We start from the raw sequence: 14012 nt of genomic DNA, 5'->3' as shown, positions 1-14012 counted from the left end.
ATATGCAGACTCCGGGGACTAAGGAGATCAGCTCCCCTGGAGAAGGTGAACTAGGGATGCCAGCTTCCAGGTGGGCTGGGAACTGGGGGTCTCCTAGAATTATGGCTCATCCCCAGGTGACAGGAATTGGATCCCCTGGAGAAAATGGCTACTTTGGAGGGTGGACTCCATAACATGATACTCCACTGAGGATACCCCACCCAAATCCATCTCATTCCTGGCTCCCCCTCCAATGTTTCCAGGTGGTTGCCAATCCAGAGCTGGCAATGAAGATCGCACGTCATAACTCACCTCTTCCCAGCCCCTGGAAATAGGAGAAGAAACCAAGGAGACTGGCATTATTTATTTTTTAATAATTATTTATATTTACATATTTATCTATTCTATATCACTGATTGTATTGTATTTTTAATTTTTATAAGCCGCCTTGAGCCATCAGGGAAGGATGACATATAAATTCAAAAAAAGATAACTGATTAATTGTTGTTGTTATGTGCGAAGTCGTGTCCGACCCATCGCGACCCCATGGACAATGATCCTCCAGGCCTTCCTGTCCTCTACCATTCCCCGGAGTCCATTTAAGTTTGCAAACTGATTAATAAATAAGCCTAAATATACCCTTTTATTGTATGCACATTGTTTTTCTTTCTGTTTTCTCTTACAGATGGAGGCTCTGGCTCTGGAGATGGAGGTAGGGTTGATTCATTTCATGTTCTTTTTCTGTCTGTCCTGCCTGAATTGGTTGAGATCTTCCCCTAAGTTGTTTGTGGATTTCCTAGGGAATTTTGTTGCACAGCCATGGATTGCCTGCTGTTTAGATTTCATTCATTTTTTTTTTCAAAAGAGATATTCAGAAAAGTTTATGTCTTCTGGTTGGATTTTGTATGCTTCCCAAGTGCACTAGGACTCTATCTCCATCTGCTGTTCTTAGCTCTCTCATGGCTTCAAGTTGAAAATAATTTCTCTTTGTTCTCATGTCCTGATACAAATCTGTAGCATTTTCACCTTCAGAGTATCTGGTGGTTCACTGTGTGGAACAGAATACTGGACTTGATGGACTTTTGGACTGATCCAGAAAGGCTTTTCTTACGTTCTTATTGTTTGTTTGGTTTGCAAAGAGGAAGAGAGAAAGTGAGGGAGAGAGAGTGGACTAGTTTGGGCATTTCCGCACTTGTTAAATGTAGTGAAATGCTTACCTTATGTAGTTGCTATATTCTAGCCCCTCCATATGACATTGCCAACATCCAGCGTATGGGCAGTAACAGGTTGGCTACATCCTCTATTTTAAAGTGCTATTTGGAGAATCACATAAACTGGATTTACTATTCTATTTAGCACTAGCTAAGGGAGAGCAACTAGCAGGCAACCAGCAGAGGGAAGGTATGGAGGCTCAAATGCACTAAAGGCTCCTGCCTTGTCCCACCCTCACACCTGCCTCTCTCTCCCCTGTTCCCGAGGATGGGAATGTCTTTTTAAAAATGGTTAGCTTCCTGGAGCAACAAATAGGCAGACAAGAGTACAGGCAATGCCAGAAATAATTTTTTTTCAAAGTTGTAACACAAAGCATGCCTCTCTAAAGCCCCCCCCCCTCCAAAAAAAAATCAGGAACAAGATGTATTTTTAAAGTCTCAAAGAACTCATGATCCCATAGGGAGTGGTGTTAAAAAAATACTATGCATCTATGAATCTATGCATAGGCATTTAAATGGAGAAGTATGCATTAAAAAATATGAGTGGACATCGCAGGACCTTTAAAATATGGAGAAAGGGGATTGATAGCCTGGATTGATTGACAGGTGAAAGATCAATGCATATAAGGAGCATTGCTCTCTTCCGCCATTTCCAGCAGCAGCTGATGTAGGGTGAGACATGCAAAATGGCGGCAGACAAAGGCGAGACAGCAGAAAAGGTGAGGAAAGCGTTATGCCATCCAGCTGGCATAACACTTTTTAAACTGATGTGCGGAAATGCCCTTTGTGTTTCAGGTATTATAGGAAATTTTTGTGACAAACTAGTTTTAGTCCCAAAAGAGGAAATAGCTAATCTGAGCATTTATGCGGGGAAGAGAATGTCAGATGAGATAGGTTGATAGGTTATGTGTTCAAAGAACATTCAGGTTTTGTTTCATGAAGCAGCAAAGCACCGTCTGAAATGTGCTTCTTCTGTTGGGAAAGTTGATCGTGTGGGTTTTGCTTTCCAGATCTTAATCTAACTTAGTGTCTTGTCTGAGGAGAGACTTGGATTGTTACCACAGCCCACACATACTCCTACAGTTTATATCTAAGCTTCTGCAGTTGTTCTCGAAGTATTACCTGAGAAAAGAAAATCTGGATATCACCTCCGTTTTTGCACCTGGAAGTAGGATATTTTGGCATTGCTCCATGTGCAACAATGTCAACCCATTCTGAATGGTTCCAGGTTTTATTTTGTTTTAAGATGGAAGTGAAGCATCAAACCCTGGAAAGACACAACGGAGGAGCATATCCCATTGGCTCGAGATACCGAATGGGAGTATAGTTTGCAGCAGAAACCGGTTGATTTGCCATAAAAGCAGGAAATCCATGAATGTTGGCCCTGAGCTTATTTATGACGAATGGGTCATAATGCCTTCAGGCAGCGCACTCAGAGGGATTTTCAAGGTGGCCCAACCTTCTCGTTTCATCTGGATGCTTCAGAGGAATGGATTGTATCTGTGTTTCGGAAGAGGAATTTTCCGCTAGATCAGAATGTCTAGAACAGGGGGAGGGTCATCTTACCATGGTTCTACTGTTGGTGTTGTTTGTGGGCTCAAGCCACAGTGAATATCTTTTGTTCCTCAGCTTGGATAAGCTTTGTCTTTCCATTTTTACATTTTGCCCTTTACATTTTGCCCTTAACTTTTTGCCCTTAACTTTTTCTGTGGGACTCTTTAGTGCAGCTCTGATAAGGATGCATATTTCAGATATTGCAAACAGAAGTGTCTAATACACGTTGTCATTGGATTGGTCAAGATGACTTTGCCTTTCCATTCCCCCCCGTCGCAATCTTCTGCGATAGCTTGCTATTCGTTACCTTCACATTGTTCATACTTCTCGGATTCAGATACACAATCGGACTCATTCAGATCTGTTTCATATCTGGGCGTCACGCTTTTGAGAGAAATGCTTCCTGCTGTATTTATGTTTATATGGTTTTTTTAATGAGACGATTCCAACGTTTCCAAAAGAAATGAATGACTTTTAGCTGTCTCCGTTTTTTGCGGTGACTCAAAGCCTCATTATCCAAATAGCCTCGCTCCTCCGAGCTGTCTAGCCGGCATCAAGCAAAGATCGTCAGATAAGTGGGATGGCTGTTAACAACGGGTTACTTCGACATAAGATATACAGGAGAAAAATAATGTCATTTGTGCAACTGGGAGATTTACATTACCGTGTAATAGATAACGGACGGAGGGGTTGTGTCTGGTTCACAAAACTGCTTGGCTCGCCTGTCCTTCTTTGATGGTCTGTAGAACAAAAATAAATCCTGAAATAAAAGAACAGTCATACATTAAGCGCATCTGTGAGTGGAGAAGTTGGGAACTTCTTCAGTCTGCTCGCTGGCAGCAAAGGGAGAACAAACAGAATGATAGGCCTCTGGTTTTCTGGAAAGTTCGGGCAGGAAAGGAGTGGAGTCTAGTTCTGTTTTCTGACTATGACTGCAGACCTAGGTTGAGCTTGGCCCTGACAGCACAAAAGGGGAGAATTAGACTTACTAGACTTCCAGCTGTGGCGGGAGCCTTCCTGCCAATTGCACCCATTGGCCACTGCCATGCTGAACGGCGGTGAGAGAAAAGAAAAAAAGCCGCGAGTTCTGCACTGGAATTGTCAATTCCCAATTAAACCTGGGGGTTATGAATTCCCAGGTTTAACCGGGAAGTGACAATAGGTAGCTTTAGGAATCACTGGAAACTTTATGGTAAAAACCATAAAGTTTCTGGTGATTCCTAGAGCTACCCATTGCTACTTCCCAGTAGTACCCATAAGTGACATAGTTATGTAACTGACAACATTCGTATTGCTATTGGTTGCCAGGCTTGGCTTGACAATTCCTCTGATTGTGAAGAAATCTAGACCTTGACATCTTGTTTGAAATGGTTGAGATTGACACTGGCGTACCTCTTGGCTCTTCTCCCAGTTTTCTCCCCCTTTCAACTTCCTGAAATCACCTGGAAATCTGCACGGGAAAGGGGAAGGACAAGGACAGGCAGAGGAGGGAAAGAGTCATTTCTTTGGTTATATACTTCCTGGACCAAGATGGTACTTCCCTCATTTTCGTTGGTTTACCCTCTGCCTCAGGAAGGCTGAATGTATAGGAATGGTGTGTACTTCTTGGGCAGTAGTTCCACACTCCACCCCAGCATTGCAGCATTGCCCACAGCAGTGGGTCAAATGCCTACCTAGGGTTGCCAGCTCTGGGTCGGGAACTACCTAGAGACTTTGGGGCTGGAGCCAGGTGGACTTGGGCGGAGAGGGTACTTAGTGGGGAATAATGCTATGGCAGCCTTGCTCAGCTTTCTTACCATTGAGAAACCCCTGAAATATTCTTCAGGCCTCAAGAAACCCCAGAAGTGGGGCAATCATGAAGAATATGGTTGGGAACCACAGCTGTGGACATGCCCACCTGGGGCCCCTCCCCTTCCCACCCCCACCAGGCCATTGGCCATTTTGGGAGAATGGGTCAAGTCAACATGGCCATATATGGTCATATCACCTGATACATCTTGAACAGAGCTTAAAAATATATTAAAAAATTAACTTTCACCCATTCAGGAAACCCTCCCAGGGCTGTCAAGAAACCCCAGGGGTTCACAAAACCCTGGTTGAGAAAGCCTGTGCTATGCAGCCTACCCCCCAAAGTAGCCATTTTCTCCAGGGGGACAGCTGTCTATAGTGTGGAGACAAGCTATAATTCCAGGGGATCCCCCAGTCTCACCTGAAAGTTGCAAACAAAGAAAACAGGAACGACAAAACCGCTGCTCAATAAAGTCAGAAATCTTTAGTGGTTTTTTTATACAAATCGTAGAGCTCAGTCAGAATGAGGTTCAGATTTACACTTGTTTTCAAAATTATTGCTTTTGTCAGTAACTTGCTACTTAATCAATGCTATACACATCAAATTCATAAGTCTCTCGTTTGTTAAAACAATCCTTTTAGTATCTATTTGGCCACTGGCTCAAGAACAAGGTTGAGAATTCCGTCTATTTGATCAGTCTCTTGGAACTATTTTTAACCATATTTTGGAGCCAGTGGCCTAACAGATAATAAGGATTGTTCCTCCAAGTGTGTACGACTTATGAATTTGACGTGTCCAACATTGCTTAAGGAGCAAGCTACTGACAAAAGCAATTATTTGTGAAAACGACCTTATTCTGGCTGAGCCCCATGATGTATTTATTCGTATAAAAAAGACACTAAAGACTTCCGGTTTATTAAAAGGGCTTTATTGCGCAGCACGCATGGATAATGCACTTTCGATGCGCTTTTGCGATAGGATTTCCCTGCGGAAACAAGAAGAGCTCTTTCTAAAGTTCACGACAAGTGCCTTTTCCAACGGGTGCAGAAATGAGAGAGATATTACTGACTCTATTTTTCAAAAATTGCCCTGGAAGCCAAGTCGGCCATTCTCCCAAGGTAATGAAACTCTGGCTCGGAGAGCGTAGTGACGAGAAGCCAGGTTTCCAAACGCTTCCCGAATCAAAGCCAGGGCTGACAAAAACAGACAAGTGGAACAGGACCTCGGGGACCGACTGGGCGGCATGCAGGAGAGGCGATCCGCGCAGTGGGCAGGACAGAGACTTTTGCCGTCCTTTTTAAAGGTCTACAAAGCTGCCTGGCTCGTGTATAAAACACGTGATGGAACCGGCAAGTGGCGCCGCACCAGGTGCAGAAACACATTAATGTGCCAGAAAGGGGGGGGGGATATAATCCTTGTCACTTAAACACTCTCACAGCTTCCTCCTTTAGCAGGTATAAAGCCATGTAATAAAAAAAAAAAACATCACTTTCGATGTCATTAAAGCAGGTGTTGGGAAATTTGGCTTGCTGATGAAGAACAAGAATAAGAAGAAGAGCTGGTTCTTCTATGCTGCTTTTCTCTACCCGAAGGAGTCTCAAAGCGGCTTACAGTCGCCTTCCCTTTCCTCTCCCCACAACAGACACCCTGTGAGGGAGGGGAGGCTGAGAGAGCCCTGAGATTACTTAAGAAGAAGAAGAAGAGTTGGTTCTTCTATGCTGCTTTTCTCTACCCGAAGGAGTCTCAAAGTGGCTTACAGTCGCCTTCCCTTTCCTCTCCCCACAACAGACACCCTGTGAGGGAGGGGAGGCTGAGAGAGCCCTGAGATTACTTAAGAAGAAGAAGAAGAGTTGGTTCTTCTATGCTGCTTTTCTCTACCCGAAGGAGTCTCAAAGTGGCTTACAGTCGCCTTCCCTTTCCTCTCCCCACAACAGACACCCTGTGAGGGAGGGGAGGCTGAGAGAGCCCTGAGATTACTTAAGAAGAAGAAGAAGAGTTGGTTCTTCTATGCCGCTTTTCTCTACCCGAAGTAGTCTCAAAGCGGCTTACAGTCGCCTTCCCTTTCCTCTCCCCACAACAGACACCCTGTGAGGGAGGTTGGGCTGAGAGAGCCCTGATATTTCTGCTCAGTCAGAACATCTTTTCTGTGCTGTTACTAGCCCAAGGTCACCCAGATGGCTGCATGTGGGGGAGCGCAGAATCAAACCCGGCTCACCAGATTAGAAGTCCACACTCCTAACCACTACATCAAGCTGGCTCTCTATCACTCTCTCAGAAAGTGATTCAGATGTGAAATTTGCTGCCTGAGAGTGTACTCATGAACAATCCGCTTCCAAGGGGGATTAGATTGATTCATGGAGGATAAGTCTATCGGTGGCTACTAGCCATGAGGGCTGAGGGGAGCCTCCCCATCCAGAGGCACTAATCCTCTGAATCCCATTGCCAGGAGACATCAGGGGAAGGCCTTGGCCTCTCTGCCCTGTTGTTGGCCCTCTGGAAGAATTGCTTGGCCACTGTGTGAAACAGGATACTGCTCTGATTCGGCAGGCCTCCCATGTTTTTAGTAAGGGCTTAGCCTTTCTGTCCTGTTGTACATCCGGAGATACTGGCTGGCCACTGTGAGTCTGGATGCCGGACTGGATGGACCACTGGTCTGATCCAGCAGGGCTCTTCCGATGTTCTTAGGAAGGCCTTGGCTTCTATGCCCTGTAGTTGGCCCTCCAGAGGAACTGGCTGGCCCCTGTGTGAGACAGGAGGCTGGACTAGATGGGCAACTGGTCTGATCCAGCAGGGCTCTTCCGATGTTCTTAGGAAGGCCTTGGCTTCTATGCCCTGTTGTTGGCCCTCCAGAGGAACTAGCTGGCCCCTGTGTGAGACAGGAGGCTGGACTCAATGGACCACTGGTCTGATCCAGCAGGGCCCTCCTGATGTTCTTCTGTCCTTATATCTTCAAACCTGTCCTGACGCTTCAGTTTGTGCTCGTTGTGTTTGAGTAGAGCGGTAGTCCATACATGACTGAACCATCAGCCCAGCAGACTGGACTGGTTACATAACTATCCTTCAGGATGTAAACTATGGAATGTTTACACGGTAATTATTATTATTATTTTCCAGTGCAGGGGGGCGTAGCCAAGCATACATGTCAGGAAAGGATACCATGCATAACTGTCCTAGGACCACTTTGCCATTTCAGACAGAAGCTGTGTTCAACAGGATGCCTGGTTTAGAAAATCTCTTCTTGCATGCCCACCCTTTCCTTCCAGTCATGCAGAAATAATCCTTGGGCTGTGAGAGCAGCTGCTGCCCTGTTTGTTTTTAAAATCATCATCACTGATCAGGTCTCCAGCGGCCAGTCGGAAGCCCTGCTTGAACGAGCCCCATCTGTCTCCACCCACCTTGAATAAACAGTTGATCGGTGCCAGGTAAAGGGTTGGGACTTTGGTGCCCGTGGGCACCATGTTGACGACCCCTGGGCTAGCTAAATTGTGAGCTTGTTACTGTTTTAATGGCAAAGCTTTACTAAATGACGTTTACATTACCAGTAAATGAAGTTTACATTACCAGTAAATGAAGTTTACATTACCAGTAAATGAAGTTTACATTGGCGCTTACTAAATGACGTTTACGTGGTTGGTGGTCTTTCAGCCCACCTGCCGCACAGGGTTACTGTGAGTGCAAACCAAGTTTACTTTTTGCATTCCATCGCTAGTTCTTGAAGGGAAGCTGGACTACAGATGTGGGTCAATTTTTCTTTTTTTTAAAGCAGCAAACTCTAAGAGAGGAAACGTCCATTCACATCGTCCACAGGGCAGCAAGCAAATGGTGGGCAGAGTTTAAATATACAAGAGAAGCCGAATACCAGGCTGCTTCAAAGAATGAAATAGTTTTACGGTGAAGGGAAACAAGGAAAGGGAGGAGAGATGAGAATCCTAACTATTTAACTGTTCTGTTCTTCCGTCTGTTGGCAAGTGTGCTCAGAGAGGTGGGAAGTCTCCAATGAGCCAATCAGGAGGGGAGTATTTGAAAAATATCAGGAAGTTCCTATTCTAACTATGCTAAATACGCATCTCCTCCGATGCCCCCTGCAGGACAGTCTTCATATCCTGTTCAGTCATGCACTGAACATGCACTGAACATCTACAAATCTTGCATGTTCCAACAGAATGTCGTATTGCATAACACCAGAATACTGCGTCCTAAAAAGTAAAAAGTAAATAAAATAAAGATGCCCCAGGCAGCTCCACTGAGCAGTGTGGCAGAGTTGCCTAAGGCAATTTTTTTGTCCCTTCCAAGATGCCATATTTGGGAGCGGGTGGGGAGAAACTGGGACAGGATGACCCGACTCTTCCGCAGACCTGATGTATGCCCCGTGGATGGGTAAAGGGTAACGAAGAGACGTGTAGGAAGACTCCACTAGACTCGCTGTCCCCCCTTTCATAATTTTTGGATTAAAACCTGGTTTACAACATACTGGATTGTTACCAGCAACTCTGTAACAGCATGAACTACTAGAAATGGGCTATAGGTTGCTACTCGTGAACGTGTCTTGAATAACGGGTACATATTTTGATACCCCTTCAGTCTTGAGATGGTACCTACGAAGGACTTTTTTTTCCTCGGTGATTATTTTCTTGATTAAAAGAAACAATCGTTCAGCCCAGCTTTAGCCTCAAGCTGTCAGTTTCTTTTCTCTTCGCCTGCTAGCTTCATGGATGGGTCGTGCTCTGTTGGCATCCACCTGGAGGTTGGCAACCCTGATCCAAGGCCTAAGTATTTTTACTGAGTTTTGTTAGGCCCAAGTTGAGTTTTCTGCTTCCCTGGCTGATAAAATGTCATCCGGACTCAGACGAACAGAAGAAGGGAAAATGTCAAGCGCTTATTAACTTGTCACCGTCTCTCCATCAGAAACAACTCGGCACGTAGGAGCCAGACTCGGATTCTCTGAGATCCTGAACTTCAGAGCTTCTGTGATGGAGCTAAACTTTGCTAGACTTCAGAGCGGTGATATTTTCCCCAGATGCCAGCGGTCCTTTAGGGCAGGGGTAGTCAACCTGTGGTCCTCCAGATGTTCATGGACTACAATTCCTATGAGCCCCTGCCAGAGTTTTCTGGCAGGGGCTCATGGGAATTGTAGTCCATGAACATTTGGAGGACCACAGGTTGACTACCCCTGCTTTAGGGGTCGAGGATTTGCAAAACACAATGATTCCAATATTGGCCATGGGAAAAAGCCAATCTCTCCAGAGTCCCACGGTGTTTAGTCATTGCTCGTCACCCCTGTTGTTTAAGCAATGATGCAAATATTAGCATATTTGATCAATGGAAACAGAACTAATTCAGGAGTCTTGTTTACGGACGTTCCCCCATCCCATTCCGCAACATCTATTAAAAGAAGAAAAACAACAGTTTTGTCTGTAGCCAACCAGGAAAAAAATAATCCGATTAGAAAAAGGTGAATTCTTTCACCTTGGATTGAAATTTCATGATGTGAGGGAGTTTATCCTTGGGTCCACTGCAAACCGACCGATTCTGTCCACAGTAGGGCTACCAACCGGCAAGTGGCACCTGGAGATGTCCTGCTTGATCTCCAGATGACCAAGATCTCCAGGTGACCCTCTTGAGACCTTCCAGGTGACCCTCTGCTTGGGAAGGTGGACTCTATGACCTTATACCTTGCTGAAGCCCCTCCCAGCCCCAAACTCCACCCATCAGGTAAGTTCAGTTGGCCTCAACCAGGGCCAGGGCTTTTTCAGTCCTGGCCCTGACTTGGTGGAATGAGCTCTCAGATGAGCTGAGGACCCTGCAATAGCTTTCAGCATATAACAGGCTTCCTCGGAAGGTGGTGGGTTCTCCATCTTTGGAAATTTTTAAACAGAGGCTGGATAGCCATGTGACGGAGAGGCTGATTCTGTGAAGGTTCAAGGGGGTGGAAGAGCTATAGGGTTGTGAGTTTCCTGCATAGTGCAGGGGGTTGGACTAGATGACCCAGAAGGACCCTCCCAATTCTATGATCCTTCCTTCCTTCCTTCCTTCCTTCCTTCCTTCCTTCCTTCCTTCCTTCCTTCCTCCCTCCCTCCCTCCCTCCCTCCCTCCCTTCCTTCCTTCCTTCCTTCATTCATTCATTCATTCATTCCTTCATTCATTCATTCATTCATTCACTCCCATGTTCATATAACCTCCCAGACATGGAGTTCTACTAATGCGGAAGTCTACAAATGTAGAGTGATAAATTATGCCAATGAAGGGAGGGAGGGTTTTTGAAAGAGAATAAAAGCAACAGCCACAGCAGGGACAGATTTTCTGGCCCATATTGTAATATTCTGTGTCTACTGTATATGGGAATGCACCCACTTAATTAAACCAAAGGTCAGGCATCTATTTTCTTTCTCTACTGTCCTTTGCCTAATGATTCATCGAATCCTGGTGCTGGACATCTGAGTGTGACAGCAATAATGCACATTTGTTCTACATTTATTGTTGCTGCTTCTCTGTCCTCTTAAACACACACACACACACACACAGTAAACAGCAGTCTTGACCCAATTACATTTGTACCTGTCTTGGTGCTATTTCGGTGTGAATAACTGTTAAATTCAGCACAGGCTGTTTCTTCTCCCCACATTATTTTTTAATAAACAACCCTTTATTGAGTGGCTGATTGATAGGCCGGGCAGTGGAGAGCACCATGAGTGTGGCTGTAAACACCTCCCAAGCAATACCACTTTTGCCAAAATCCTCGATAAAAGCCCCCATGCGCAGCCATTTGAATGAAAGCGTGTATAAATGCATTACTAAAGATTGGTGTGCCCATGGCAGAAGGGCAAATAAGGAGAATGGAGTAAAGTAGCTGGAAAACACCATTTGGCTGAGTTTCCTCTCCTCCTTCCTGCAGTTTTATAGCCAATGGCTGTGGTGGGGAATGATTACTTATTTATATAATTCATTTGTACCCCACATTTCTTCAAGCATAGGTTGGATACACACTTTTCTTGGATGCTTAGGGCTGATCCTGCGTTGAGCAGGGGGTTGGACTAGATGGCCTGTATGGCCCCTTCCAACTCTATGATTCTATGATTCTATGATTTCTCACTCATCGTTGAAAATAGTTATAATCAATATTTGTGACGTGCAAGGCTAGGATGTAATTCCAGAGGCCTCATATCAATAAACTGCCTCGTTAAGGAGCACACTGCTACAAAACCCTGGCTCCATTCATCTACATTTAGGGATGCCAGCTTCCAGGTGAGATCTGGAGAAAATGGCTGCAAGATGCTTCACTGATGTCTCTCCCCACCCCAAAATCTCCAGGTATTTCCCAAACCAGAGCTGGGAACCCTAATTATTTTCTCGGCCCAGAATAGGAAGGTATACTATTAGAATGCCATTCCAGACAAGTGTACATTCCCAGGGCAGAAATTTATTGATATGAGGCCTCTGAACTGATATCTCTGCCTGGGGAAGGTGTGGTTTGGAGAGCAGCGAGACCCCAGCAGAGAGTGATGTCAGAAAGTCCTCCCTCAAAAGCAGCCATTCCTCCCTCCTCCCTTGAAGGAAGTGATCTCTGTAGTCCAGGGAATTCATAGTCAGGGGATTGGAGGAACATCTGGAGTAGAGGTCCATCAATGGCTCTTAGCCTCACGGAATAGATAGAACAGTCTGGGGCAGGGATACTCTGTCTTCTTGGTGTTTAGGAGGCCACAGAGAAAGGCTTCTGGAGTTCTGGTCCCACTGGTGGACTTCTTGATGGCCTCTGGGTTTTGGCCCCTGTGTGACAAAGAGTGTTGGACTGGATGGGCCATTGGTCTGATCCAATATGGCTTCGCTTATGTTCTTAAACCTGCTGGAGGACCTCCTGAAGGCCCCTGGGTTTTGGCCACTGTATGACCCAGAGTGCTGGACTGGATGGACCGTGGGCCTGATCCAGCATGACTTCTATGTTCTTTTGTCCTTAACTCTGACCTTGATGAAGGCAGCTTCATGGGTCCATGTTATTCACGTTCCTTCAATTCGCTGCTCAGACTTGCCGAAAATCGCCCGTAATCCGATCAGCAGTGACAAGAGTCTCACTTTGGCATTCTCGGCCCAAATGCAAGGCTGCAGATCCTCAGCCCGGCATGCTGTTAATTGCAAGCAGGCCAGCCCTGCATGGTGAGGGGTGGAACACAATTGAGCAGCAAGCAGGCAGATCCAGCCAATGGCTCCTTGCGCTGATTTTGGGTAGTGGGAGCCTGATTTCCATCATTGGGTCCCCTCTGGTTCCTTATCACAGCTGTTTATGGCAACATGTAGCAAGCACCGTTGGTCTGTCAGTACACAGTGGCATTTATAAAAATATATATTGATTTCCTTCATATTGTATTTCCCACTGTGGAGACACTGTGGAAGCAACTAATTTGAGCAGCTTGAAGTCAAAACTCTTGCCTTGTGATTCTCGAGTTTAGCTGACGGCCAGGAGGAAGTCACTTTGAACGGTGGAAGAACCAAACCCCCTGCAGTGAAACACACACACACATGTGTATAAACACCCCTATTTTGAGAGACATTCTCTCTCTCTCTCTCTCTCTCTCTCTCTCTCTCTCTCTCTCTCTCTCTCTCTCTCTCCCTCCCTCCCTCCCTCCCTGTATATATCCATATCTATCATATCTGCCTGCCTGCCTGCCTGCCTGCCTGCCTGCCTGCCTATCTATCTATCTATCTATCTATCTATCTATCTATCTATCTATCTATCTATCTATCTATCTATCTATCTATCTATCTATCTATCTATCTATCTATCTATCTATCTATCTATCTATCTTATCTATTCTATCTATCTAGAATACAATCTAGGAACAGCAACAATGAACATCTACAGCAACAGAAGTTGTTGTTGTTAGGTGCAAAGTCGTGTCCGACCCATCGCGACCCCATGGACAATGACCCTCCAGGCCTTCCTGTCTTCTACCATTCCCCAGAGTCTATTTAAGTTTGCACCGACTGCTTCAGTGACTCCATCCAGCCACCTCATTCTCTGTCGTCCCCTTCTTCTTTTGCCCTCAATCACTCCCAGCATTAGGCTCTTCTCCAGGGAGTCCTTCCTTCTCATGAGGTGGCCTATGTATATGCATATGTATTTATGTTTGTGGGTGTGGGTGTGTGTATACACACACGCACACATATATACACACAGAGCCAGCATGGTGTCATGATTCAGAGCAGCAGGTGGCCTCTCATCTGGAGAACCAGGTCTGATTCCCCACTCCTCCACATGCAGCCAGCTGGGTGACGGCTAGTTTCAGTTCTCTCTTAGAGTCGTCCTTGCAGAGTAGTCCTCTCAGACCTCTTTCCGCCCCACTTACTTCACAGGGTGACTGTGGTGGGGAGAGAAAGGGAAAGGCGTTTGTAGGCTGCTTTGGGACTCCTTCGGGCAGTGAAAAGTGGGGTATAAATAAAACAGCTCTTCCCTTCTATATGTACCTATATACCCCTTGCCTTTGTAT

At 45.6% G+C, this 14012-nt stretch overlaps 1 protein-coding gene across 1 annotated transcript in view; it reads left to right on the top strand.

The window, feature by feature from the left end:
* TMEFF2 (transmembrane protein with EGF like and two follistatin like domains 2) overlaps nucleotides 1-14012 on the top strand; it is a 299702-nt gene that overhangs the window by 55224 nt on the left and 230466 nt on the right. The window contains exon 4 of the mRNA XM_077319507.1: nucleotides 665-691. Coding sequence (XP_077175622.1) covers nucleotides 665-691 — 27 coding nt within the window. The remainder of the gene's footprint in view (nucleotides 1-664; nucleotides 692-14012) is intronic.

Source organism: Paroedura picta, chromosome 2, assembly GCF_049243985.1.
Source record: "Paroedura picta isolate Pp20150507F chromosome 2, Ppicta_v3.0, whole genome shotgun sequence".
Taxonomy (NCBI): Eukaryota; Metazoa; Chordata; class Lepidosauria; order Squamata; family Gekkonidae; genus Paroedura; species Paroedura picta.
Note: the sequence above shows the minus strand (reverse complement) of the source record. Positions and strands in the feature narration are given on the sequence as shown.